General features: G+C 43.2%; 1 protein-coding gene across 1 annotated transcript in view; it reads left to right on the top strand.

Moving 5' to 3' along the window:
- LOC138529508 (phospholipase A2 inhibitor and Ly6/PLAUR domain-containing protein-like) overlaps positions 1 to 25,748 on the top strand; it is a 144,453-nt gene that overhangs the window by 77,657 nt on the left and 41,048 nt on the right. The window contains exon 4 of the mRNA XM_069640837.1: positions 19,442 to 19,591. Within this exon, the coding sequence (XP_069496938.1) occupies positions 19,442 to 19,591 (150 nt within the window). The remainder of the gene's footprint in view (positions 1 to 19,441; positions 19,592 to 25,748) is intronic.

Here is a 25,748-nt window from a genome sequence, read left to right as displayed (position 1 = left end):
CTTCAAACAGACGGTGGAAGGCATGGAGCACCCCATTGCTTAATTGTCAAAGACCCTGAATTCCAGTAAGTGTAACTCTTCTCTTATTGAAAGGGAACTTGTGGCGATAAAACTGGCCTGTGAAGAATGGCATCATCTTCTACTAGGGGCCAGTCATCCATATGAGGTACGCACAGACCATAATAATCTCTGCATCCTTCAACAGATGGAATGTCTCAATGCCAGACAGGCTTGTTGGGCTCATTACTTTGCCCAGTTTGACTTCACCATCACCTACATACCCGGAAGTCAAAATACCAATGCTGATAGCTTGTCTCAATACCATCACATGGAAGGCATCATTCATCCACCTTTGGACACTCTGTTTCGAAGGAACCTGTTTGTGTACACCACCTCGTCCTTTTTTCAAGAAGTCAAAGAAGCCTCAGATAAGATGCCCCATACTCCTAAGAACATCATCTCTATGATGGAGAAGGAAGGACTATTTTTTCACCGAGACTGTCTTTATGTAGCTTCGATCCCACTTCAATGGATGATCATGGCATGGTGCCACAGTAGCAAGGTGGCTGGTCACAAAGGCTACACTGCTACCTTAGAGCTTATTCAAAAGAACCTTTGGTGGCCTTCGATGTGCAAGGATGTTCAGGAATATATAAAATCCTGTCCAGTATATGCACAGTGTAAATACAGATCTGGAAAACCTATTGGATTCCTAGAACAAAGACCTACTCCAACCAGAACGTGGAGTCACGTCTCCATAGACTTTGTAGTTGACCTTCCTTTATCTTAAGGAAAGACCACCATCATGGTAACCATAGACTCCTTCGCTAAGATGGCTCACTTCATCGAGGACCACCCACTGCTCCCAAAATGGCAAAGGTTTCAGCAGATCATTAGGATACATGGACATACGGAATACATACTGTCAGATAGGAGTTCACAGTATAGTTCTGTCTGTGGAGCACTTTGTGCAGACATCCGGGAATCGAAAGGGCATTCTCCTCAGGGTATCATCGTCATACTAACGGACAAACTGAGAGACTGAACTCTACCATGGAGCAATATCTTAGGTGTTTCATGAATATTCAATAAGACAAGTGGGTGGATCTTTTACCTACACCCGAGTTTGCATACAACAATGCAGTCCATTCGAAACTGTCATGAGTCCTATCTACTGCACATATGGTATTCATACGCACTCTCTACAGTTTCTGCTTACCCGCCATTTTCAGTACCATGAATAGACTCTCTGCTGGAAGACATTTCATAAGCCCACAAGAAGGCTTACGTGAATTTTGAAAACAGCAAACAAAGAAACAAGCAACAAGCTGACAAGCATTACAGGGAAGTACCTGACTGGGAAGTAGGAAGCAAGATCTGGTTATCCACCAAGTTCTCACCAAGATGGGTTCACCTGTCAAAGTTATCCCCCGGATACATTGGTCCTTATGAGGTACTGGCCAAGATAAATCCTGTGGCTTTCAGGTTGCCGTTACCTAAGTCGCTGCTTCATCTACACCCAGTGTTTCCATCATGGCTGCTGCCACCAGCATATCTGATTTCTACTGCTGGCACTCATTTTGTTGCAACCCGTTTATCTTTGGGCCAGACACTGTGAGTATTTCTCTCTGAGCTGTGTGCTCTGCTTTGCCTTCTTGCACGCTATCCTTTGATCTCTTGCTCACTGCATGCAGACCTTTCTCTAGCTTCTGCTCTGCTGCACACTCTATGAAGGAATTGCTTTGGCTTCCCTTATACTTACCTATGGGCTGAGAGCAACTTGCTTGCCTCATAGTTCCTATCCCTGCTCTCCTTTCGCCCAGAGTTTCTCCTCATGCTCTGCCTCCTCCCCGATTAACCACTGCTACACCATATCATTGTTATTTTGCTCTATTCTCCGGAGACCTCTCCTCTTTGTGATTGGACAGTGGAAGCCTGTTTAGCAACTACAATCATTGCTTCATCTCACAGGGTTTTTTTTTAGCCTTTCAGTCTTTTTTCCCCTTAACAGGCTATTCCGGGGAGAGGTCCCTCTGTGACAGACCATATCTCCACAAGGAGAGAAGAACCTCCAAGAAGAAGAAGAACCGAAGGACATCCCAGAAAGACCCCCCATCTCCTTCATTGTTTGAAGACTGAGATGAGGAGGAGGTGGGGAGTCTTGACAAGCAGGAACTGAGAGTATTTTTGCTCCTTTAACAATATTGTTAGATAGACCATTGCAACCATTGATACAAAATACAACTAGATATCTCTGTGACACCTCTCATTTGCTAGAAATACTAAACAACCTTGAGGATAGACCAGAGAATTGCATTATTTTTTCATTGGAATGTACAAAGTGTTTATAATTCCATCCCTCATGAAGAGGGATTGGGAGCACTTGGATGGCTTCTGTTGCAGGAACATATTTTTACAGCCAACAAGATTCTAACTTTAGAATTGACTACGATTATGCAAGACTTGCTTAGCCTCAGCTTTATAGCTGCATACATATCCAGACCTCTGAACTTCTTTAGCCCCAGCTTTATAGTTGCATTAATTGCCAGACCTCTAGTGGTGCAGTTGCTCCTGGTCCAGCCCAGTAACGAATACAAAACTTGAAAGTGAAAAGTCTCTAATGGGCAGGTTAATGCGACTGCAAAATCAACCACTCTTCATATTACTTACTTTTGGCAGGCTGGCTTTTACTAGATCAAATCCCTCATGTTCCAAAGAAAGGCAGATCCCACGCTACTGCATTATATCAGTGAATGTCTTGAGATTTCCCAACTGGATTTATGGTACAGGATTATATCCTGAAGTGCTTTGTAGCCAACATTAATTCTAAATCAAAACAATGTAAAAGTCTATTTTACACTATGTTCCTAAAGATAGGCAGACTATATAGCTCCTGTGTGGTCACATTTATGTGTTCTGCCAGACTCGTGGTTTTAGCTCACATAATTTTGTTCTTTTGCATGATATTGATGTTTAATTTTCCCTTTACAAATGGAGGAATGAAAGTAAATGAAAGCATGTGTCATCACCTCTGGTTTGTGGCATTACTTTCTGTCAGTAACATCACTTCCTGCGGCTATCTTAGATCAGTGACATCACTTCCTGTGGCCATCGTGGATCATTGACATCCCTTTGTTTGGTCATCTTCAGTTGACCCATTCTCCAGCTGTAGGCCACACGAGACACCAATTAGGATGTAATTGCCTCTTCGTAGCAATATCTGCGACAAAACCAGAGAGACCATGGACTAGACCATCAGGTGACAAAAGCATCTGACATAATTTCTGAACTTCCTATGGGTGTCCAGCCAGGGGCGTCCCAGTTAATGGTGGTACAGTGCAGGCTGAAGACAAGCCATTGACCAGCATCTTTGCCTCTACGCCTATGTGCCTCTGCTTTGCCTTCATACCTGCTATACCTGTGAGTACTCCTAGCTTTCTAATTACTGTGCTGTCTCTCCACACTGTGATACTCACCTATAATTCATTCATTCCTGTTCCTCCTGCTGCTATTCCTACTCACCTCTCCCTACGTTTTCTTTAATCATGCTATAACTTCTTCTTTTCCTATACCCTTTATAAAACTCACATCTCAAAACTCTCACTACTCCATCTCTCGCTCACCTACGTCCAACAAAACAAAGCTGAGGAGCTAACAATACCTCCCCAAGCACCTTTCCACCTCATTAGTGAGACACAACTTCTCTACTCTTCCTTACTGCATCAATTGAACATTGCAATCTGGAAGTCTCATCTCTGAGCAACAAAACATCCTTGTTCACTGACTACTTTCATGCCAGCTCTACTTCCATAGACATTCCTGCTTACAATGAAACCTGGATTTCTCCATCTGACACTGCCACTCTGGCGGCCCTACATGACTCCAAACTATTCTTCATTCACTCTCCTCTCTGAATGGCAGAGTTGCAGGCGTTCAACACCTACTATCTTCCCACCTCAATGCCTCACAGATATCTAATGTCACATCCTATCATACCTCTTTCACCATCTCTACTATTGCTCTGCCTCACTAGTTTCACATCATCTCACAACACTGATTGCCATCCTGGTCTCAGTGAACTATTCTTTGATGAACTCAGAAAACTCCTGAATTATCTTTCCACTGCACAACACCTCCTTCTCTTAAGTGACTTGAACCTTCCCCCTCCAACCACTTCTCAGAAATCTGAACTTCAGTCTTTTCTTAGTGACAACACTATCCACTCCACCTAACCTAAAGCAGGGCTAGCTTTGAATTGCTTATTCATCTCCACCTCTCTCTCAGCCACTATACTACTGTCCCACCATCCCTATCTGATCACTCCATTATTTCTACCTCCTTCTTCTTTCCACCCCTGACCGATCCTCACCACTTGGTTAACCTATCACTAAAAGGTTCTCACTCTCCTCCTTCACACCTGATGGATGCCTCTTCCACTAATAGCAGGATAGCTCAGGGGCAATGCGTACGTCTTGGAAGCAAGACAACGCAATGCAATACAGGTTCAAATCACAGTCCTGCACTTAGAGACTGGTCTCCGGTATTAAGCGAATAATACATGTCTAATTAATTAATTAATTAATTAATTAGAACTGCCTTCTCCAGCTTCCGATTACTCTATGGCTAATTCTCCTCTCACTTCCCACTTCTAGCGTTGCCCGAAAATCTCAGCATCCTCAACCACGGGTCACCCCTTTCATAGGCTCTCTCTGCATAGACATGTATTGGTTGCTGCACAAATGGAAGTTTACCCACTGGCATGAGAACCTGCAACTCTACTTCTCTTCCTTAAACTCTTTCAAATCCTCTCTTAATAGAGCGAACAGGGAATTCTACCTCACTCATATTGACTCTCACTTCAAGCATCCTTGCCAGCTACAGGTCACCCAAAACTCACTCCTCACTCATTCTAAACCTATCACTATCAACTCTACTCTCACATCTAATGACCTAGCTGAATACTTTCTGCAAAAATATCAGAAATCAGATACTCCCTCCTGCCTATCTCCCACTTTAGTCACACTAATACTGAAAATGTCCTATCCCTTCTGCTAAAGGCTAACTACTCCTCTTGTGCCCCATCAGCCCCCTAAGCTCCTCAGCTGCCCATTGCTCCTTTAGTGTCCTCTCACCTCAATGAACTCTTGAACCATTCCTTCAGCTCTGCTTGCTTTTCCTTGATTTCCAAATGGCAACGGTCATCCTTATCTTAAAAAAGCAAGCTGCAGACTTTTACCTACCAGCAAACTTTCACCCTGCTTCACACCTTCACACTACTCTAAAGTGCTTTAAAAGACTGTGTTCAACCGTCTTACCATTGTCTTAGACATCCACAGCCTTTGATATCCCTACAAGCAGGTTCATTGCCCCCTCTAATCAGTCCAACGTTTCCTCTATCCTAATTGTCCTTGACCTGCCAGCTGTCTTTGACACTGTTGATCAACCTTATCCCCCATAATCTTCCGTTTCTTCTTGGAATCTGTGATCAAGCCCTGGCCTGTTTAAGGCAAGACCTCCAGACAACCAGACCATAAAAACACTCCTCTAAGGAAAAAGGTTTGCTGCACCACTTTGCAAGGAAAACATGATTTATTCTGTTTACAAAAAGGACAAAGTATCAGAAGGTCCTGTAGAACCAAACTGACACTGACCACTCAGTTAGTTCAAAGCAGGTTCATGGTTTCTACGGAAGGAGATCATTACTCATGATGTGAACAATATACAGTGTTATCCCACCACCCTCATTGACTGCCACCAATATACATGCTAACAGCCTCCTATTGTCCCTTGACTGATTGGCCAAATACTCATCTACCCCTAACCTCTAACACATAGACCCCCTAGTCCATCCCTTGGCTTCCCAGGTACTGGATTGGCAAATTACCTTATATGTTACCCGCCCCATCGGCCGAGTCGCATGGTGTGCATCTGGGCATGAGCTCAGTGGATAACTCTGAGGTCAAATTGGCCCTTAGAAATAACAATACACTCTTCTTTAAACCAGACATGCAGGTGACCCAGCAATGCCTCCCCATCACTGATCTAGACGTGTTGGCATCACCTTTTGCTCTTCATATAACAAATCAAGGGATGCTCTGATCCTCGCCCCCCTTATCTGTTGCTCTCCTGCGATACAGCCCTCTGCTTTCTTGAGGACAATTTTAATCAGCCTAATTCCTACGAATGTATGTGCTCTATTCCCCAGCTGCCTGGTAGTTCAAATAAGACAGCAATTCTCTCAGGGGGCACTAGGGTCCTAAATCAAAACCTACCATGTTGGCTTCCCGAGACCTCTAACCTGATTCCCATACATGTGTCCTTAGGGAAGGCTGCAGCCCTACCCTAGCTCTGCCGTCGCATTCCAATCTTTGTCAGCCAAGGGCCTGCTGCTGGATACAATTAAACTGTTACCTATTCAGCACGAATGCCAATGCTCTCAGCTTCACAACTGGGGCTTGGGAAAGGGAAATAATTAAAAATCTTCATTATTCCACAGTACTGCACTTACAACTGGGACCACAAAATGCTAGGCCTCACTTCCTTCCAATATGGTCGTACTTCAGTATTTCCCTCACCACGGCCTCATATCTGCTCCACCAGTGTCATACATTATCACCTCTACTTTAAATATAATTTCACTAGCACTACACAATACCACCCATGCCCTATACATGGGCCTTTCTAAGCCCCCATAACTACCTTAGAGATACATGTGTTGCCTACTCCATATTTTCATACGCAAACCTATTATATGACCAGCTCCCAACTGCATTCATTGCATGCCTGCGGCTGTGCACCTCCAATTTCTCATGCGCTTAAAGATTTTCCTTACTCTGTATATTTTGGCCATGCTGGGTCGCTGCACGTGCATCCCAACACCTGGATTGAACCCTACCTGTTACCTCGCCAGTTCTATGTCTCCTGGAGTAACACCACTTCTTACTCCTCAAACTGGTACTGTTCCACAAGGCTCTGTCTTGAGTCCTCTCCTCTGTACAGTCTACACCACTGCTTTTTGGGCACTTATTTCCTCCTTTGGGTTCTCATACCAACTTTTTGCGCACAACACCCAAGTCTTCTTTGCTTTTCCTGAATGCTCTATCAAATTTCCAATTGTTTCTCTGCCATTAAATATTGGATGTCTTTGCACTAACCCCTACAAAACCAGATGTGATCTTCTTCCCAGTTAAATACTATATTTCATCTCTTCCCCTTCCTATCCAGAGCTCACCTGATGCTCTCCCCTACTCTTCTTCAGCTATAAATATCAGGGTCATCTATGACCCATCTCACACATTCTCTACTTTCATCTTCAAAACTGAAACGGTGGCCCGCATCAACCTCCTAAATATTAGGAAAATCACACACCTCTATCCTTTCACCACCACCAAGCATCTCTTAACCACTCTTGTCTTCTCTGAACTGATCTACTGTTCCAGCATCCTCTTTGGTCTTCCCAACTTTGGTTCTAGGACTCTCTTTGAACTTCCTCACTTCAACCTGTTAGGACAGTTTTTCTGAAGTCCAACCAAGGGCTTAGTAAAACCTTACAACTGATACAGTAAAAAACTCCACTCTTAGTATAAGGCTGTACCAACTGAGTATATGGTAGCATAGACAGAGCAGCTAGGCTTATCAGCAGGGAGAGAGGGCTGTGGAAAGTTACAAATAACTTATAGTATACAAAGGGTTCAACAGAAACACTTTACACCAGTAGTATTATAAAAAATAAAGGTTTATTATAAATACAATTAGGCCACGTTAAATCCTGGGGGTAAGTACTTTGACCTAGAGTCAGAAACACATTATAAACACACAAAACAATGCTTGAATATACACAGACCAAAGCATAAACCTTCTTCAGACTAACTAACAGTATTTCTAGGGAAGTCAGACCTTATCTTACACATGTAATATCGGCCACACCTATTCATAGGGTGTAAAAACATACCGTTTTTTTCTTCAGATTACCTTACAGTAAATCAAGGTTAGTAGACACTCAGTTAAGGAACCACTTAGTAAACCAACCCTGTTATCAGGATACCCTTCTGAATAGTGGAACACAGAATCGAGGAACAGTATAAACCTATAACTACATTCAGGATAACACTTATGTATACCAGGTGAGGAGGACCTTTTATTGTAATATACAACTACATATGCTTTTCAGATCAGTGGAACTTAAACTAAGGTAAGCAATCATATTCTTCACTAATTTAGGATTGCACCAGGCAGACCGAGGTCAGCTACACCAACAGGAAACTTTAAAGAATGGAACGCAGCTTATTCTAGCCAGGTACAACCTAAGGGTGTAATATACTATTACAGTTGCTTTTCAGATCAGTAGAACACAGACTAAGGTAAGCAATAAGTCTTTAACATATTTTAGGATGGCAAACAGCTATTCACAGTAAGTAAACCACAATGCATACTTATTCTAGACAGGCTATGCAGCAGGCCAGCGGAAGCAATACATAGTTGGTAAACGTATACACTAATATTCTGAAGGAAATATTTAAGTGAAGCCAACAGCATTATTTTGGGGAAAGAGGCATAACCAATTCACAGGTGAGCAAAATAAACATATATAAACTTTTCAGAATGGCAGGATACATTTAAAGTAAATAAGAACTTTTGTAACTGTCCACTCTCAGAGGGGCAGTTACCAACCAACATTTTCACACATAACTTGTGAACACTTGTTATACTTTTCAAGGCAGAATCCTTTTCTTATCCAGTCCTTCTCTAGTATATTGCATGAGTTCGCTCAGAGGCAGAAGAGGGACTGTAGTGGTCTAGGAGCCAGCTGTAGGCAGGGTGAGGAAGGAGTCAATTGCAGAGAGTTCCTGAGGAAGTCTCTTCCAAACAAGTAATACTTCATTTTAGAGTTAGTTAGGGTCCAGGGACTTCTGTGAAGACATCCTAGGAGGATTCCAGCAGTGGGCCTGGGTGAACTGAATTAGAGGAGACCCAAACTGAAGAAACACCCCAAAGCTATACAGACATCACACAGACTTAAGGTAGGTAAATACCTCAGCAAACACAGTACCTCAGCTCAGAAGAAGAGTTTGCACTGGGGGAGACTTCAGGATTTTGAGCCAAAAATCAGTTTGATTAATTCCTTGTCATGAAGACTGAAGACAAGACACTCGAAGAGATTTTGCAGCATGGATCAATGGGTAAGTCTCGAGGGGAGAGTTTCATTGTGACTGGGTGTGGCACTCTGTTTTTGATGCCCTTTACTGGAGCCAAGAGAAAACTGAATATTGCTTGTCAGATTTTTGTCTCTAATCTGATCCAGCACTCCAGTGAGGGGACTTCAAGGACTTACTTTGTGTCTATGGAGAGCCAGGAGAAGGCCACCAAGGTTTGAGCTTCATTCAGAATTCAGACACTATCCACCACACAATGTCTTCAGGTCCCAAGATATTGGAGTATTGAGGCCCAGCAAGGTCTCAGCATGACGTGGGATCGCTCAAAATGCAGGTGCTCTTGAGTCTAGTAGATCTCACTAGGCTATGGGTCTTGGTCGTCCTTTTCAGGATCTGCGGGTCAATTGGAAGGAAGGGTTACAGCAGGCTCTGGTTACACTGGATATCGCTAAAACCATTGTTTTTTCATTTTCCTCTTCAGTTTCAGCTGAAGTGGTAGACTTGTCAGCAGCTTTCAGGTTTGCAGTATTGGAACTACAGCACAACATCAGCAATCTCTTCCTGCATTTTACAGAAAGGGGCGGTATGGCTGTGCATTCAGGGCAGCCAGTCCCCCATTGATACTAGTCTCCTTTCAGGCAAGATTAAATACAAACCTCCACGTCAATATGCCAAGACTCGGAAGCGGCCTCTTTCTGTTTCTGTTTCCGGTAACCTGTGAGGTGCAGCTTGAGTCAGTGCAGCATTGCAGCAGGTCGAGCATATCGAGTGCCTCCGTAAACTGAGGTCCTTTCCTCGAATCCTGGGCAGCGCGCTTTGTGAGTCCTGTGAGTCTATGACCTCGCAAGGATCCCGCAAGGAGCCCCGAAGCCCAGGAGCATGGCAGCCACTGGGGCGGGGGGGCCGTTGGAGCCGCAGGAGTCGCTTGAGCAAAGCAGGCTGCCTAAGCTGAGCTCCGCTGAGTGGGAGTTAGAGAAATAGACTACAGCCTGACTGTGATAAGGGCCTTACAGGCGTTGTCTAGCTTGCTTGTGCCTGCGCTGTGTTGTTACGTTGCTGGGTCTGCCCTCATGCTGTAATGTATAACAACGAGATGAGCTCTGTATGTTTGTTAAGTGTCTTGAAAGTGTGCTCCCAAAGCTCTTGAATATCCTCCACGGCTCTCTCGTTCCGCTGCCTACCTAAACATTCATTCCACCGTGGGTCGAATACCTTTGAGGCCTGAGTGATACTGTGTCATTCATTAAGAACGGAGATTTGCAGACTACAAACAAACGTGTCGCATGGGAGTGACTGCAGACTTTATGTTTTTGAGCTCCCATGCTACATAGTGTGTTCCCTCTGCCCATTGTTAAATCTGCTAGGCGGTTACTGTGAGATTAAACTGCCTTGGAACCTTCTATCCATGCAGCCTTACTAGTTGTACTATTGGCACAAAAGTTATGGTGTGGAGGTGACTGCGGTCTTTTGTATCTTTGAGCATCCTCACAATTTTTTATCTGTAACACTGCTACCCTGCTCCCTTCATTTGATACTCTGTGCAACATTTCTGGAAAACTTTGCTTACTCCATCCCTGCATACTATGTATACCCTGCACTTGCTTCCCAGAAGTACATCAGTACAGAAGTACACACGAAGCCGAGGGCCGCTTGGGTTATCTTGAGTTGGACAAGAACACCCCCATCGAGATAAAATTGAAATGAAGGAGCACAGCCCATCTAGACCTAACAAAGGTACCAGAGTGGGAGGGCTCGTATTTGGAACCTGTGGCACACTCCACCACAACAGGGACACCTTTAACAGGTGGTGTACCAGAGAGCCTAGCCAATAATTAGCTAAAAACTAAGGCCCAAGTTCATGAGGCAAGTCAGTCATTTGAAAAAGAGTCTATTGAGAAAGAGAGTCATATTGAGCAGATGAATCATTGGAAAAGGGGTTTGGAATACACGGTTACCACCAAGAACATTCAAAAGAAAATCAAGGAATACTTTGGAAATAGAAGATGTAGAAGCATGCACAAGCTTGTAGAACAGCCAGATTTAAATTGGATTTGTCCTGCAGTAAGCAGCAGAGGGAGTGAAAACACTCTGGAAGAAGAGCTGCAGCAACAGGCTACACGAGAGGACGCAGATGAGGAACAGAGTACCAGTAATGTTGGAAAAGAAGAGGAAAGAAGAAAAATAGGCATAGACGCAACTGCCCCAAATAAAGACCTTGTAGATGGAAGAGAGGGGGAAACAGAAGAAGCTATAACACCAAGTGGAGCAACATTGAGTGCCCTAAACCACGTCCTAAATTCCCTGGTCTCGGTCTTCGAAATGTTAAGAGGAGAGGTACAATCGCAAGCAGGGATATTGTTGGAACTCACAAATGAAATGGCGAAATGTGATGCGTCCATGTTTGGCCTCAGTAATGTGATCAATGTCACATTACTACCATCTATAATAGAGGTCAAAAGAGAAAATACAAATCAAAGTAAAGATGTTGACCTCCTCCATGCATTAATGATGGAAAATGGGAAAAATTAAGAGAAAGAGAGAAACCAGCTTCAGGAGGTTCTGCGACATTGACGGGATAAACCAAAACAGAGGGAAGAAGAGAGTCAAACTGGGCAGGCAAATCCCATAATATCCAAAGATGCACCTCTTTTCTAATCGACAATAGAAGAACTTTTGAGGACGGCCCAAAGATTAGAAGATCAAGATGTAAATACAAGAGAGAACCAACAAACACCTGGGGATGGAGTAAAGGGAACACCAAACAAGTCAGCTTCAAATTGGGCTGAAACAAGCAACCAAAATTATAGGAGGAGAAGAAAGACAAAGAAAAGACAGAAGGGAAAGAACACCGAAATGGAAACCTATACTCACTTGACAAAAAAAAAAGACAAAAAATCTAAAAAACAAAAAATACAGAATACTCAAGGTGTACATGTAGAAAATAAACAAAGGGACGTGGGAAAAGGAAAACAAATAAAAACAAAAACATCATTGAAGAAAGATACAGAGAATTGCTCAGAACTAGAAGCTAATAACCTAGAGAGCCCTGTTCACAACTAGTTAAGGGCAGACAGCGCTGAATGGCTGAATCCAAACGACCACCCTGATATAGTGAGAATGAGCATTGGTCTTCAATCTGAAATACAAACAAAAACAGACAACATTCCTAAAGTCCAAAGAGACAAACCCCTGAGGCTTGCCCAATATTTACTCAGAAGAATCGACAGTTGGGGGGAGCAGCCGCCCAAACTAGGAGCAGAAGTACTGCTATGGAAGGCTTAAACATAAAACTGGCCCGATATTTACGAGGGCGAATAAAGAAGATCCAAAGCAGCGAATGAACGGCCAGAGGCAGATTCCACCATCAGTGATTGTGAGCTTGGGGAAGGAAAGTTTCAAACTATCCCACAGATGGGAATGGGAGAAGGGAAGTCAAAGAGAGTGGGATTGCCAGAGCCAAAAAATGAAGAGAAGTTGGAGGCACAGGGAAATGAAACAGACAAATCAGATGACATCTCCATGGAATTTGAAATACCAAAACTATGGTTGAAGATCACAGTAAAATCAGTAAAACCTAAATCCCTGAGCAGATCTGTGATCTTGTGTAAATAAAAAAAATAAAAAATGTCTCTTTCTGTTTTCCACAGATGAAATTGAATATGTAAAATTTCCAGATAGGAGCAACTCCTTCATGGTGGAGATAGGGCTGGGCTCCAAAAAAGCGCAGTCTGCAATCCTGAAAGCAACTAGAGATCTCGAACGAGAAGGATTAGCAGTGTACAGCAAGTCACCCAACATCATCCCTTTCTCCTAGAAACAACTGAAGGACAGACAAAGAGAGTACCAGCAACAAGATGGAAGAGGCCCACGGGGGCCAGGGGGAAATAGGAGCAGTGGCTCTGCTCAAGGAACTCCAATACAGGAAAAGACACTGGCAGCCCTGCCAGACATTCTATCGCAAGTCCTAAAAAGTATAGGCCTAGGCACCCAGATCCTTTAGCCAAAAAGGGCTCCATATGGTGAGCTGGAACACACGTGACATAATAAACTACCTTTTTGGTATGATGGACATACTTATATTTCAAGAGACGTGGCTGGTAAACCCAATAGAGATTGAAGGGTTTGTAACATTCTGTTTGCCAGCCAGCCAAAAGGCAAAGGGTCGCCCCATGGCAGGTTTGTTTATTGCTTGTAAAAGTAGCTCTATCAAACATGTTGTCCCTGTCTGGAAAGATGAAATAGTTATTTTAGCATGTAAAGTACAACTGGCCTCAATCCCGAGAAACCCTGTCTTTATTGTGATAAATGTATACTGGAACCCTGCATCCTCCAAAATCCAGGTTTTTTCTGGGAAAGCTAACAGAGCTAATGGGGAAGATTAAGACTGAGTGGCAAGGAGCAAACATATAGCTGGCGGGGGATTTCAATGCAGAGTGTGTATACTGGAATTAGAAATCTGGGGAAGGAGGGATTCAGAAGCTACTGAATAAGGAGAAGGCCTGGTTAGAATTCACCAATACATGGGAGTTGAAAATGTTAAATGAGGCACCACAAGGAAGTGAGGACCCAAATATGACATGGCACAGAGGCGATTCAGCCTCAGCACTACACTACATCTTTGTCAGTGAGGGATTGTTCTCCTGTAACTCCGAATTAAAGGTCAAACATGAAGGGGCAAGTGACCATTCGAGACTGGAGCTCTCATTTACAGACCTATCTGTATTCACAAAGTTAGAACACAATCAAGAGATAATGGGGATAAAAGGGAAGCCAAGGCTGGTGAAATACAGTTGAGGCGGGAGCTAAACAAAAAATTACAAAGTATCACAGAGCAAACAGCTCAAGAGCTTTGTCAACCAGAGAAGTTTGTCAATGTCATCTGGTCACTGGTTCCCCCGAAATCTCTCCTAGACCACATACAGTATAAACACACCCATAGTTTTGATGAGGAAACCTGTGTAAGAAAGAGAAGCTTGAGAAAAAGTATCAGAGGTCTAAAGGCATTAAAACTAGATCAAAAAACATATAATCTGGAAATAAAAACTATTAGGAACAACTATAAAGCCTGGGTAAAAAATCAAAAAATTCTACTCCAGCAAAGAGAGGGAGAGCAAATGCTAAAATTGGTCTCGGAATCAAACTCAAGACATTTTTGGTCTGTAATATGGGAACAAGACCCTCAGCCCAACAGCTCTTTGTGCAATTTGGTGCCTGAAAGGGAGTGGATAGAACATACCACAAAAGCTTTTGGAGGAGTGCAAGAGGAGCCATAATACACACCATTAGTGAGTGAATAGGTGCTACGACTCGAGCAGGAGGAGATAGCAGAGGTAATAAATAAGGCCTCATTATCAAGAGCAGCTGGCCCAAACGGCCTTACATACCAGATGCTTAGAAGGAATCCAGCACTGTGGGCTAAACTACTAAAACAGCTCTTCAATGAGATTCTATGTAAGAGGAGCTTTCCCCCATCCTGGAAAACAGCATTGGTAATACCATTTTTGAAGGAGGGCGACAGGTCAAATCCTTCTAACTATCGTCCTATCACCCTCCTTGATATCGAGAGCAAAATATTTATGAGGTTACTAATGAATGAGCTCTCATCCTGGGAGGAAAAGGAGAAAGTTCTATCTTGCTGTCAGACAGGATTTAGGAAAGGGCTATCGACAGCACTGAATGGGATTATACTAAACTTGCTTAGTGAAACCACCATAAATAAAGGAGGTACACCATTATATGGAGCCTGTATCGACCTCTCTAAGGCTTTCGACCAGATTGACAGATCAAAATTATGGGGAAAGTTAAAGAGAAAAGGAATTTCTGGAATCATTATTGTCAATGATAAGGGAACTCCACGGAGGGACCACAGTAAGGGTACGTCTTGATGATAAGGGTCATTTGTCCGAATCAGTGTCAGTGGAAAGAGGGGTCAGGCAGGGATGCATGGGAGCTCCCACGTTCTTCAATCTATTTCTAGCAGATGCAAGGGAACATCTAATTTCATCAGCTTTGGCCAGTCCAGAGCTAAATGTGAAAAAGATATTTTGGCTGGCCCACGCCGACAACATCGTACTGCTAGATAGAACTGCTATTGGTCTACAACAACTGTTGAACGGGTTGTTCTTGGTATTCTTGGTATTCAACACCCCAAAAAGAAGATATACTTTAAACACTGGACACTAGAAGGACAAATAATCCTGCAAGTTGAAGAACTAGTATATCTGGGCTATAAGATATATGCAAGCCCACCAATATACAAAGTAGAACAGGACATCCTCACTAAATCACTCTCACTAATCCCTCACCTGACAAAAATCCAGCTTAGAAACTGCAAATTCTCCATTAATCCGATGATAAAATACTATTCGGTTAAAATAGTTCCAATACTACTGTATGGCCTAGAAGCTAAACCACAACTGTGGGAACTAAATTGGTCCAAGTTGGAGGGTAGAATTTGAAAGGGGGCATTAAATCTACCATGGAGTACCCCATGTTGGCACTTGCGTTATGAACTTGGACTAAAATCCCTAGGCTGCTTGGCAGAATGGAAACTGCTCTCCCTCTATATAGAGATTATAAATACTAAAGTAAGCTCTCTATATGAGGATATTAAAGTACACCATGGTAGTTTAAAATTCAGCAGCATGCTGGGATTAGAATTGAGAGTAGAAACTGTGCTAGCCAAAATAGATCTAGGTCAAGAAATACTGTTTGGGAACTCCCTGAAGATAAAACGTTGGAACTGATGGACTGGATATAAACCACTGCCAAAGTAACATCATAATTTCCTCAGAGCACATTCTGGGTTATAGGCAAAAAACTAGGATCTCTTCCACGATATCTAGACAAATTCCCAGACGAAAAGATTAGAAACAACTTTCTTAGGGCTAGGCTGAATATTCTGTCAACTGGGGAAATACTAGATATTCGAAAACAGGGGGAGAAAGCAGTGGCATATTGTGAGGGGTGTGCAGTGCCAGCAAACCAGTCCCTCAGACATCTACTAATGGAATGTGGAGGAACATGGGACAGAAGGGTTAACAAGCTAGGAAGATTTGTGGAAAGGATTGAGTGGTTAACATCGGAGATATGTGGCATAGAATGATATTGGTCCAGGAATTCCAGATGACAGCAGTGGTGGTAAGCCTATTAAGGTCTCTACACCTCCTAGAGAAAGATAAATCACCATCAAGGTAAGGTGAGAAGGGCGAAACTGGACGGCAATGCAAGAAGCCACCCCAGCTATAGAAAAGTGAAATTCTAGGTATAGAGCAAAGTTTTTAAAAGAACCAAGGAGAAATAAGGGAGGCCCCCGCTTGGGAGAGAGGTTCAGGTAGGGAAAGGAGGAAGTAATCATTCCTGTAAAGGGAGTTGTTTGATCTCCGGCCCGTCCCAGACTTACCCAAGAATAGGGGAGGAGGGGTTTGACTCTTTGGTGTTTTATTGAAAAATTAAATGTTAAGATTGTAATTTTGTATCAAATTGTAAAGGAGTGTTTCTATTTGTGATAAGAGAATAAACGAATTACAAAAAAAAATAATAATAAAGAAATACAAAGGGCTGCAGAGTGTTGGGCTCCTCCCTCGCTTCCTGCCTACTCAGCCACTCTGGAGTCTTGGCAGGAATACAAAGGATTCCTGCAGAAGACAAAATTCCCACTGCTGTCATTCAAACCTAAAAATGGAGGGGAAGGCCTCTGAAACTACAAACAAGCACGAAATGGCAAAAAAAGATGGATCCCACCATTTTAGAAAAATGGTGGTCCTTCTGTGCATTACCAAGGATGAATGAACAGCCTGCGAGAAACACGACTAAAAGTCATCAAGGTAAAACCACTGCCACCAGCCATTCAAGAAGACTTGCAATTGTAACAAAAATGGTACAGGTAAGTAAGAAAGGGATACAATGTATCCCCCAGGACTCCACATAAGGTGGGATCTGCTGGCTCACTATATAAAATGTAAAGGCGGATGAAAATCCCTCTTTACTTCTTGGGAACTGTAGTTCACCCAAGTACATGAAAGAGAAATTAACAGGGGAGCATCCCTGTCTGAGCCCAAAAGTTGCAGGAAAGTATAAGAGAGAAATAAAAAGGGCAGCCATAAAAAGAGTGAAAGACTAGGTGACAGGGGCAACAAGATTCCCGTTCACCTAGGGAAAAGGTAAAATAGTTACCTTGTCAAAGCAAAACGTTCTAGGGTTGACCAAGGTCAAGAAGATTTATCATAAATATGAAAATCCTACCTAGCAACACCTATGTCCTTGAACCGTCACCAGACTGGATGTCTGATGTTGCAAAACAGGGCAAAATTTAAGTATCTTCTCGTGGTTCACAAATCTATCCACAGTAAGGCACCATTGTATCTATCCTCCTCTATCCAATTCTATGAGCATTCTCCTAATCTCTGCTCTGCCTCCTCAACTAATCTTGTTGCACCTCACCCTCCCTGCATGGAATTCCCTTCTGCCGGACATCCGAGAAACAGTCCACATGGAATTGTTCAAAACTAAACTAAAAGTTTACCTCCTTCCCTCTGAGCTAACCTCTTGACCCACCTCTCATCTGCCTTCTAGATAAAATGGTTCCCTCGCCTCTAACCTGCCTCTGTCCCTAAATTTCTCTGCCTCCACTCAGGCACTTCATCATGGTCACATCCGTAGTACAGCTGGATAGACCGCCTATCTGCACTTAAAAATATCTAATATTGGTTGCCCTTAATCTATGTATGTCCACCTATGTGTTTGTCCCTGGTGACTGTTCCATTTACACCACAAACTGGACAGAATATCACTGAAACTCACCCCACTGTAAGAAGCTCACTGTTTCCCGTCAAATCTGGTTTCTTATCTATTGTGCATTCTTTTGTGATCAAACAAGCATTGTTCCTCCCTATATATAAATACATAAATCAATAAATGAAAAAATACATACTTGAGGTGGGACAGTTTGAAAGATCTACAGAACGGGAACTACATTTCTACTGGGCTCTAGGTATTACTTAGTGGACCCATTACATGTTTGACACTTCATGCAGCCCATGCTATTCTAATAACAATAGAGTGCATGCTGGTGGTTGGACCTCATCACCAGTAAATTAGAGCCAACAAATCATGACATGTAAAGGGCCACTGGCAAAAAGCCAAAGACCACGCACTTGTCACCTAATTTCCCAACTATTCACTCCCCACTCTGAATGGTGCTTGGAGTCATTCATCCTGCTTTTTTGCTTGTATTCTTCCACCAGTACTTTAGGATTTGTCCAATAGAAGTCATTAACTACTATGTAGGCCCGGAATGCTAAGAAATTAAAAACTGAACTTCTTAGACATGGTACCCAGCAACTACAGTCATCTATAGTACTTGCAGGTCATGGTGCAAGCCGCTATTAAGATGTTGTTATTTTCCAAAGTTTGATAACCCAAGAGATCGAACTATGTTGCGTGCAAGTTGCGAGTAGAGAATCTTGGACTGTGTCTCTCCATACTGGTACTCACAAGTGACAGTCTTCCCAGAAATTAGGCAGTGCTGAATAAGCTACTCACACTTTCAGTGTCTATTATCGGAAAGGAACCCCTTCTTTTTTCGGTGATTAAAACAGCTGTGCTCTTGCTCTTATGCGTGTGTAAACGTGTGGTTCTGGAAAACATTTAGGTCCTGATTCACAGACACGTTTTATAAGGGCTCAATCCCTTTGAAAAACGTTAAGTAAATCAGGCCCTCAATCATGTTGTTTGATTGTCAAACAAGTAGGCAGCTTTGCCATTGTTTAAAAGAAAGTGTTTGATGTACCTTTTCTACAGAAATAGACAATGCAATGTAGGGGACGTAATGGGGATGAGGGTTGAACACGCATATGTCCCACCATGATGTTAACATCCAAACATCAGCGATTTTCATGTAGATTTGGAACTTTTCATATGAAAGTTACTGGTGATAAACTTGACTTCAGGACCCATTTCCCCTTAAAAACTGCCTGCTGGATATCCCTTAAGTGACAAAAGGTCCATATATTACATCCCAGAGAAATAGCAACGCAATGAAATGGTAACTGAGAGCTCAGCAGGAAGTTTCGATCTACCCCAGTCAGGACATCCTTGGAACCAATGATCCTTCTCAGACCTGACAAGACGCATTTTACCTGACACTAGTTTAACCCCCTTTGAAGCTACAGCTCTACTTCCAGGGTCACTGTGCTTCACAATCTCTCCCATATGTTTGTGAATCTAGTCCATCTCTGGTTTTAACCGAGCACTCCTCTAATTGCCTTTCAATCTTTTTTCTATCTCAGTTAAACCGAAAGATTTGACGAAGAATGGTGTGCAGTGCCCCGCCTGCTACAATATAACGAGCTTAGAGTGTGCGAAAAAAGAATTGCTGGACTGCACCGGAGATGAGACCAACTGTATACACTATGAAGGACTAGTGAGCTTCGATGGAGGTAAGATATGAAATAATGATAAATAGTGCATGCTTCTTTCACAGGTGCCAATTGACAAAGCTGAGCAGTATATGGGGGGATTGTTGCAAAGGGGCTCTAGAAAGGATTTTGGAACTTTGGAGTGGTGGAAGCAGCAGCAGAACAGCTGAGTTCCAAAATCATTGACCAGGATTTAGTATTGACCAGGATTTAGTATCACCAAAACTCCCTGATTATAAATGTATCTATGAGTCAGCTACCACTACGATAGAAGAAGCCTATTAGACTGGTCTGTGTGCACCTGATAATGTTACCTTTGTTGGAGTATAATGCCTGGGAAAGGTTCTTTCAATATACCTTGGATAAAAAAAAGAAAGAAAAACATTTAATGTAATATCATTGCTGCACACATAAATCCATGGCACCTCACAGTTATTTCAAATTGAAAACACCCTTGAGTTGCTTCTCACCTGGTACTCACTGGCAGACTTCGAGGCACGCACTGCACACTACCCTTTTGTTAGGCCCAGTGGTGCCCAATGGCGAGCCACGCTGTGGAGGCCCCCCTAAACTCCTTTACAAAGCAGAGGGCACGTCACACCACAGGCAGGTGTGTGCAATGTCCATGAGGATTATGTCGCTGCAGTGAAAGAAGTAAATATGTTTTTTAATCAAAGCTTAAATATTTAACGGAACATAGAAAGATGGTGGCAGTGACTGGTCCACAAATGTGTGTTGGCTGGTGAGTTGTTTTTTGGAAGGTTTTAATATTTGCCACAAGTATGCGACCGAGCGTAGCGAGGGAACCCGAACTAAAGAAAATGGGTTTGGGTGGGGGGATGGGGTGTCAGGGGAGATTCTTCTCCCTCCCCTGTGAACATCTTTGAATAATGGTGCATTACATAGCACACTTTCTGTAAAAATGTGGGTAAAAGGCCAGCAATTTGGGTAAAAGGCCAACAATCGGTTTTGTAGAGTGTAAGGTAAATCATGAAAAAAAGTACAATAGATGCAAGTCACCAAAAATGCACAGGGCATTTCCCAATGCATTGTCGTGCCAGTCCCTGCAATATATGCCAGTATAAAAAACATTTTCATGCTGGCTGTGCCCATCCATTTCCATGCTGGCTCCAAAAACATATGCTAGTATTCCCATTTGTGACCATACTGATGTTTGCTTTAAGATGATTTTTTTTATAGTATCAGTACTGGCACAGGGCACAAAACTGGCTATGCCAATAAATGCCAGAACTCCGATGTAAGAACATACTGTTGTTGGTTTGGCCATTAAAAGTGGCATGTCACAATATGAGAACCTGTCCAAACTGGTTCCAATGTAGGCCAGTCTAGACCCTTAAGAACACTTATCATGCTTGAGTCGTGCTACACTAATAAATGTACAGGCTGCTACACCAAAACATCAGTCTAGCAAGGTAACACTACTTGAGCTTGCTTTTTTGAAGATGCTGAGTAATAAATGGCATGCCACAGTAAGCAATGGCTAGACTGACTGCACAAAAATGCCATTTTAGCCAGGTATTTCTTTTCTTTTTTACATTTATAAAGCGCACAAACAGCCCGGGGGGCATTGTGGTGCTGTTACAGGAAGGGCGACTTAGTTACATAGTGCATACAAAGGGGTTACATACGTGGATTACATACAGTTAGGTATTTGAACAAGTAGCATTTTTTGCACGGTCTAGAGTACATAGCTAAACAGCAGTATGACACACATGAACTTGGCTCTGCCCGAAAATACCAGTAAAGCATGCAAAGTCAATAAAGGATTCGACAAAAATGCTCCAGTGATCCCTAGTCCCCCAGGGCCTTACACACACACATGCATCCCCTTTCACCCACTGGTCACTCACCCATACATCCACTCTCACATTCACTCACAATGGATTCACCAAATAGGCACACACCAAAACCTACGCAGAACATTCAAACACACAACCACATTCATACTCATTCACCCACCAGTCGCTCATTCACACCTTCTCTTTCAGCCACTCATTGCATTCTCTACACAGGCACACACCCACCCAGGACATTAAAAAACACACCATCACATTCATACTCATTCACCCACCAGTCACTCACTCATAGACCTTTCCTTATCTCCACCCATTGCATTTTCTACACAGGCACACCCTCACCCAACCATAACATTCAAAAACAAACAATCATCATCATACTAATTCACCCACCAGTCACTCACTCAGACCTTCTCTTACATCCACTCATTGCATTATCTAAACAGGAACACACCCATTCACTTAATGCATTCTCTACACAGGCACACACCCACCCACCCAGAACCTTCAAAAACACACATCACATCACATCACTTCCCATTCACCCACCGGTCACTCACATCTTCTCTTAAATCTACTCATTGCATTCTCTACACAGACACACACCCACCTACCCAGAGCATTCAAAAACACACATCACATCAATTCTCATTCACCTTCAGTCACTCACAACGTCTCTTATTTCCTCTCATTGCATTCTCTACACAGACACACACCCGCCCACCCAAAACATTCAAAAACACACATCACATCACTTTTCGTTTACCCACCAGTCACTCCACCTTCTCTTACATCCAGTAATTGCATTCTATACGCATGCAAACAACCACCTACCGAGAACATTCAAAAACACACATCGCATCGCATCACTTCTCATTCACCCACCACCCACCAGTCACTCACACCTTTTCTTACATCCATTTGTTGCATTCTCTACACAGGCACACACCCACCCACACATTCAAAAGCATACATCACATCACTTCTCATTCACCGCCCAGTCACTCACACCTTCTCTTACATCCACTCATTGCATTCTCTACACAGGCACCCACCCAGAACATTCAAAAACACACATCACATCACTTCTTATTGACCCAACAGTCACTTACACCTTCTCTTACATCCACTCATTGCATTCTCTACACATGCGCACAGTAACCCACCGAAAACATTCAAAAACATGCATCACATCAAATCACATCACATCACTTCTCATTCACCCACCACCCACCAGTCAATCACACCTTCTCTTACATCCACCCACTGCATTCTCTACAGAGGTACACACCCTGCCACGCAGAACATTCAAAAACACATCACATCACATCATTTCTCATTCACCCACCAGTCACCCGCACCTTCTCTTAGATCCATTCACTGCATTCTCTACACGGGCATACACCCACCCACACAGAACATTCAAAAACACACATCACATCCCTTTTCATTCACCCACCATACATCTGACACACACTTCTCACATGCAAAATACACATTATATATTTTTTTAAAAGCCTTCTTACCTTTTTCTTGCAGCTTCGGTATGTCCTTCCAGGCCACCCATGGCTCCTCCATGCTGCTCATAAACAGGCACCAGGAAGCTGTGAGAGCTTCCAAGCTCCTGTATGTGAGCTTCGAGGAAGCTGAGGGAGAAAAGATTAGAGCTAAACGTGGCATGTGACATGTGCCACATGTCACAGTCAGCTCCAACCCCTACTGAGCTCTTCCAAGGCCCAGCTCTCACCCTGATGGGTGAGGACTGGGCCGTGGACCCACCAGTACTGGTATGGCGGGGTCCCTCGCATTGCGGGGGGCCCCACTACACCAGGAGATTCTGTTTTCTTTTTTTTTTATTGTGGTAGCAGTGGAGTCTGCAGCGGTTGAAACTGTGTTCCCCTGGGTTTGCAGTTTATTTTATTTATTTTATTTTTACATTTGTAAAGCGCCACACAGCCCAGAGACATCGGGGCGCTGTTGCAAGATAATGACTTAGTTTCAGTACAAGGAGGGGAAGATAGAGGAGGTTACAGCGAGATCGTATCTACCCCTAGCCTGGGAAAAAAAAGGACGTTTGACATTACATTGGTTATACAATTGACATGGCCCAAGAGGGGTTTATACAAACAGCATCGTTTTTATTGCTTTCCTGAAGCACAAGTGGGATTTGATACCTCTAATCAGTTGTGACCCCGGGTGACCCCCAAATGATGTCCCTGCCTCTCCCGGATGACCGTGATATACATTTACATATGTGGCACTGCCAGTACTACGCCATGTTCATACTTCATTTCAAATTTGCCGGTTGGTCTCTGTGCATGACCCCAACCATACACTCACACCATGGTCATCGAAGGCCATGCCTGCCATCACTTCTGTCTTACAACTTTGGCGCACCTTCAAGTGATGATGTTCTGGGATGTGACTTGTTATCTTTTATGGGTATTAGACTGCCAAAGTAGCAGGGGGTGAATACCTAGACTCCACACCCCCTGACACCAGCACCCACTATATGCTCCCACGGGATGCCAGAGGGTATGCAGTGATAAAATCACTGTACAAAAAATCACAGCACAAATGATGTGGTTTGACCTGTTAAAGGTGTACCCCATTACACCGGGTCCAGGGGTTGCGGGGGTGTCCCCTGCATCCTTTACATGGATTGTGGCGGCAAAACCACAGCCTTTTTGCCGCATTATTTTGTGTCCACAGCCATTTTGGCCGCGATTGTAACACATGGAACCATGCAGTGTGTGGCAACATGTATTCTGCACACTTCTATAATTTGTTTCCCAATTTCTTTGCAAAGGATGCAAACTATGGAGGTGCAGAGGGTGATGCCTAGAGCCCTCACCCTCAAAAGAATGTTCTTGAGTGCCTCTATGATGACTCCCCCTACAGATCATGCATAAGGCTTGCCTCATTTTTTAGTGAGGGAATACTCATAACATGCTGCTATGGTGAATAACCCTAGTGATCCATGGGGCATATATTGTGACACCCTTTTCTCTAATTCCTTTGGAAACCTGTGATGCCTCTGCAACACTGGCCACTCAAATGCAGAGGAGGGAGGCTGGAATAAGCTGCTGTCCATGTCCACTTGGACCTGTCCAGTGTAGCACTCCCCGTCCTCCCTGATTAGGCATATTTTGATATCACATACAAGAAGTCATTCTCTCTCTTTTAGGCCTTACAACATTTCATTTAGTGTGGCCTTTTAGATGCATATCCAATATCTGACTGATGTTGCCAGTTGTCCTGCTCCTCTGGCCCGGTGCTACACACTTTTTACGGAGAGGGTATGGTGCTGCTTTACCATTGTCTGGGTGGTGGTCTTATATCTACGTAGTGTTTACTTATTTAATGTTATAGAATGAGACTGAAAGTCTCCTTACTATGGTCCAAGAATGCTCCTTTCATGTCAAAGGACTTCATTATCCAATTAAACACAGTATTAACACAACTAGCAAGAGGGATGACAGACAGGGGCTTTGTACAAGAACCCCACCTAATGGAGAATAACAAAGACTATACTCTGATTAAGAGGTTTAATGCAGAGATCATGATCTATGTTTAAACAAATGTAGAAGATCGCTGATTCTGTTCGATAGTGATCTCCTCTACGAGTGGCATTCTACCACTGACATGGAAGCACTCAATATATTGACAGAGGTGATGGTTGAGAGGACGTCATTGGTTTTAGGGAGCATATAAACACCAAATACAACTTACAAAATGTTTTTGTTTGCCCAGTGAGTGGAAATGTGATAAAACCACTAACATTTGGGAGGAGATTATAACAAGGTGCAGGAGATGAGGAAAAACACATCCTACACTAGGAAAGAGACAAAGATGGAATACAGGGGATGAAGGTAAGTACATACTCTGAGAAAGTCCCTGGGCCTGGAGGATCCATGGAGATTGCTGCACCCAACATTATTCTCTCTTTCCCATGGGATCCACTTAATGATAGACAAAGGTGTGGATTAACGTTTTGATATTTTCTTTGGGGGAGTATGCGTTTACACTTCAGGATGGACTGGAGATGGGCCTGCAAGGTAGTATCATTTGTTTTAACCTCTAAGGTCAATAAACCAAGGGGGGGCAGTGGTGATTTTTAGGAGATGTCTGTAAGGGAGACTTAGCAGACATATATTGATAATATGAGGGCCCTCAGTCGGACTCATTTGCAAGAGCAAGTAATACATTGAAGTTTGTGCTCATACAGAAAGCTGTGTTTTATTACTTACTGAAATTTGGGTGAAAAGACCATAGAATTGTTGGTGAATAGCCTCAAAGAATGGTGTGTTCTAGGAAAGTAATGCCCATAATAAATGGTCATGAATGAGTTCTTGCAGGCA

The sequence above is a fragment of the Ambystoma mexicanum genome, chromosome 1q (genome assembly GCF_040938575.1).
Source record: "Ambystoma mexicanum isolate Mex_15411 chromosome 1q, UKY_AmexF1_1, whole genome shotgun sequence".
NCBI classification, from domain to species: domain Eukaryota; kingdom Metazoa; phylum Chordata; class Amphibia; order Caudata; family Ambystomatidae; genus Ambystoma; species Ambystoma mexicanum.
Note: the sequence above shows the minus strand (reverse complement) of the source record. Positions and strands in the feature narration are given on the sequence as shown.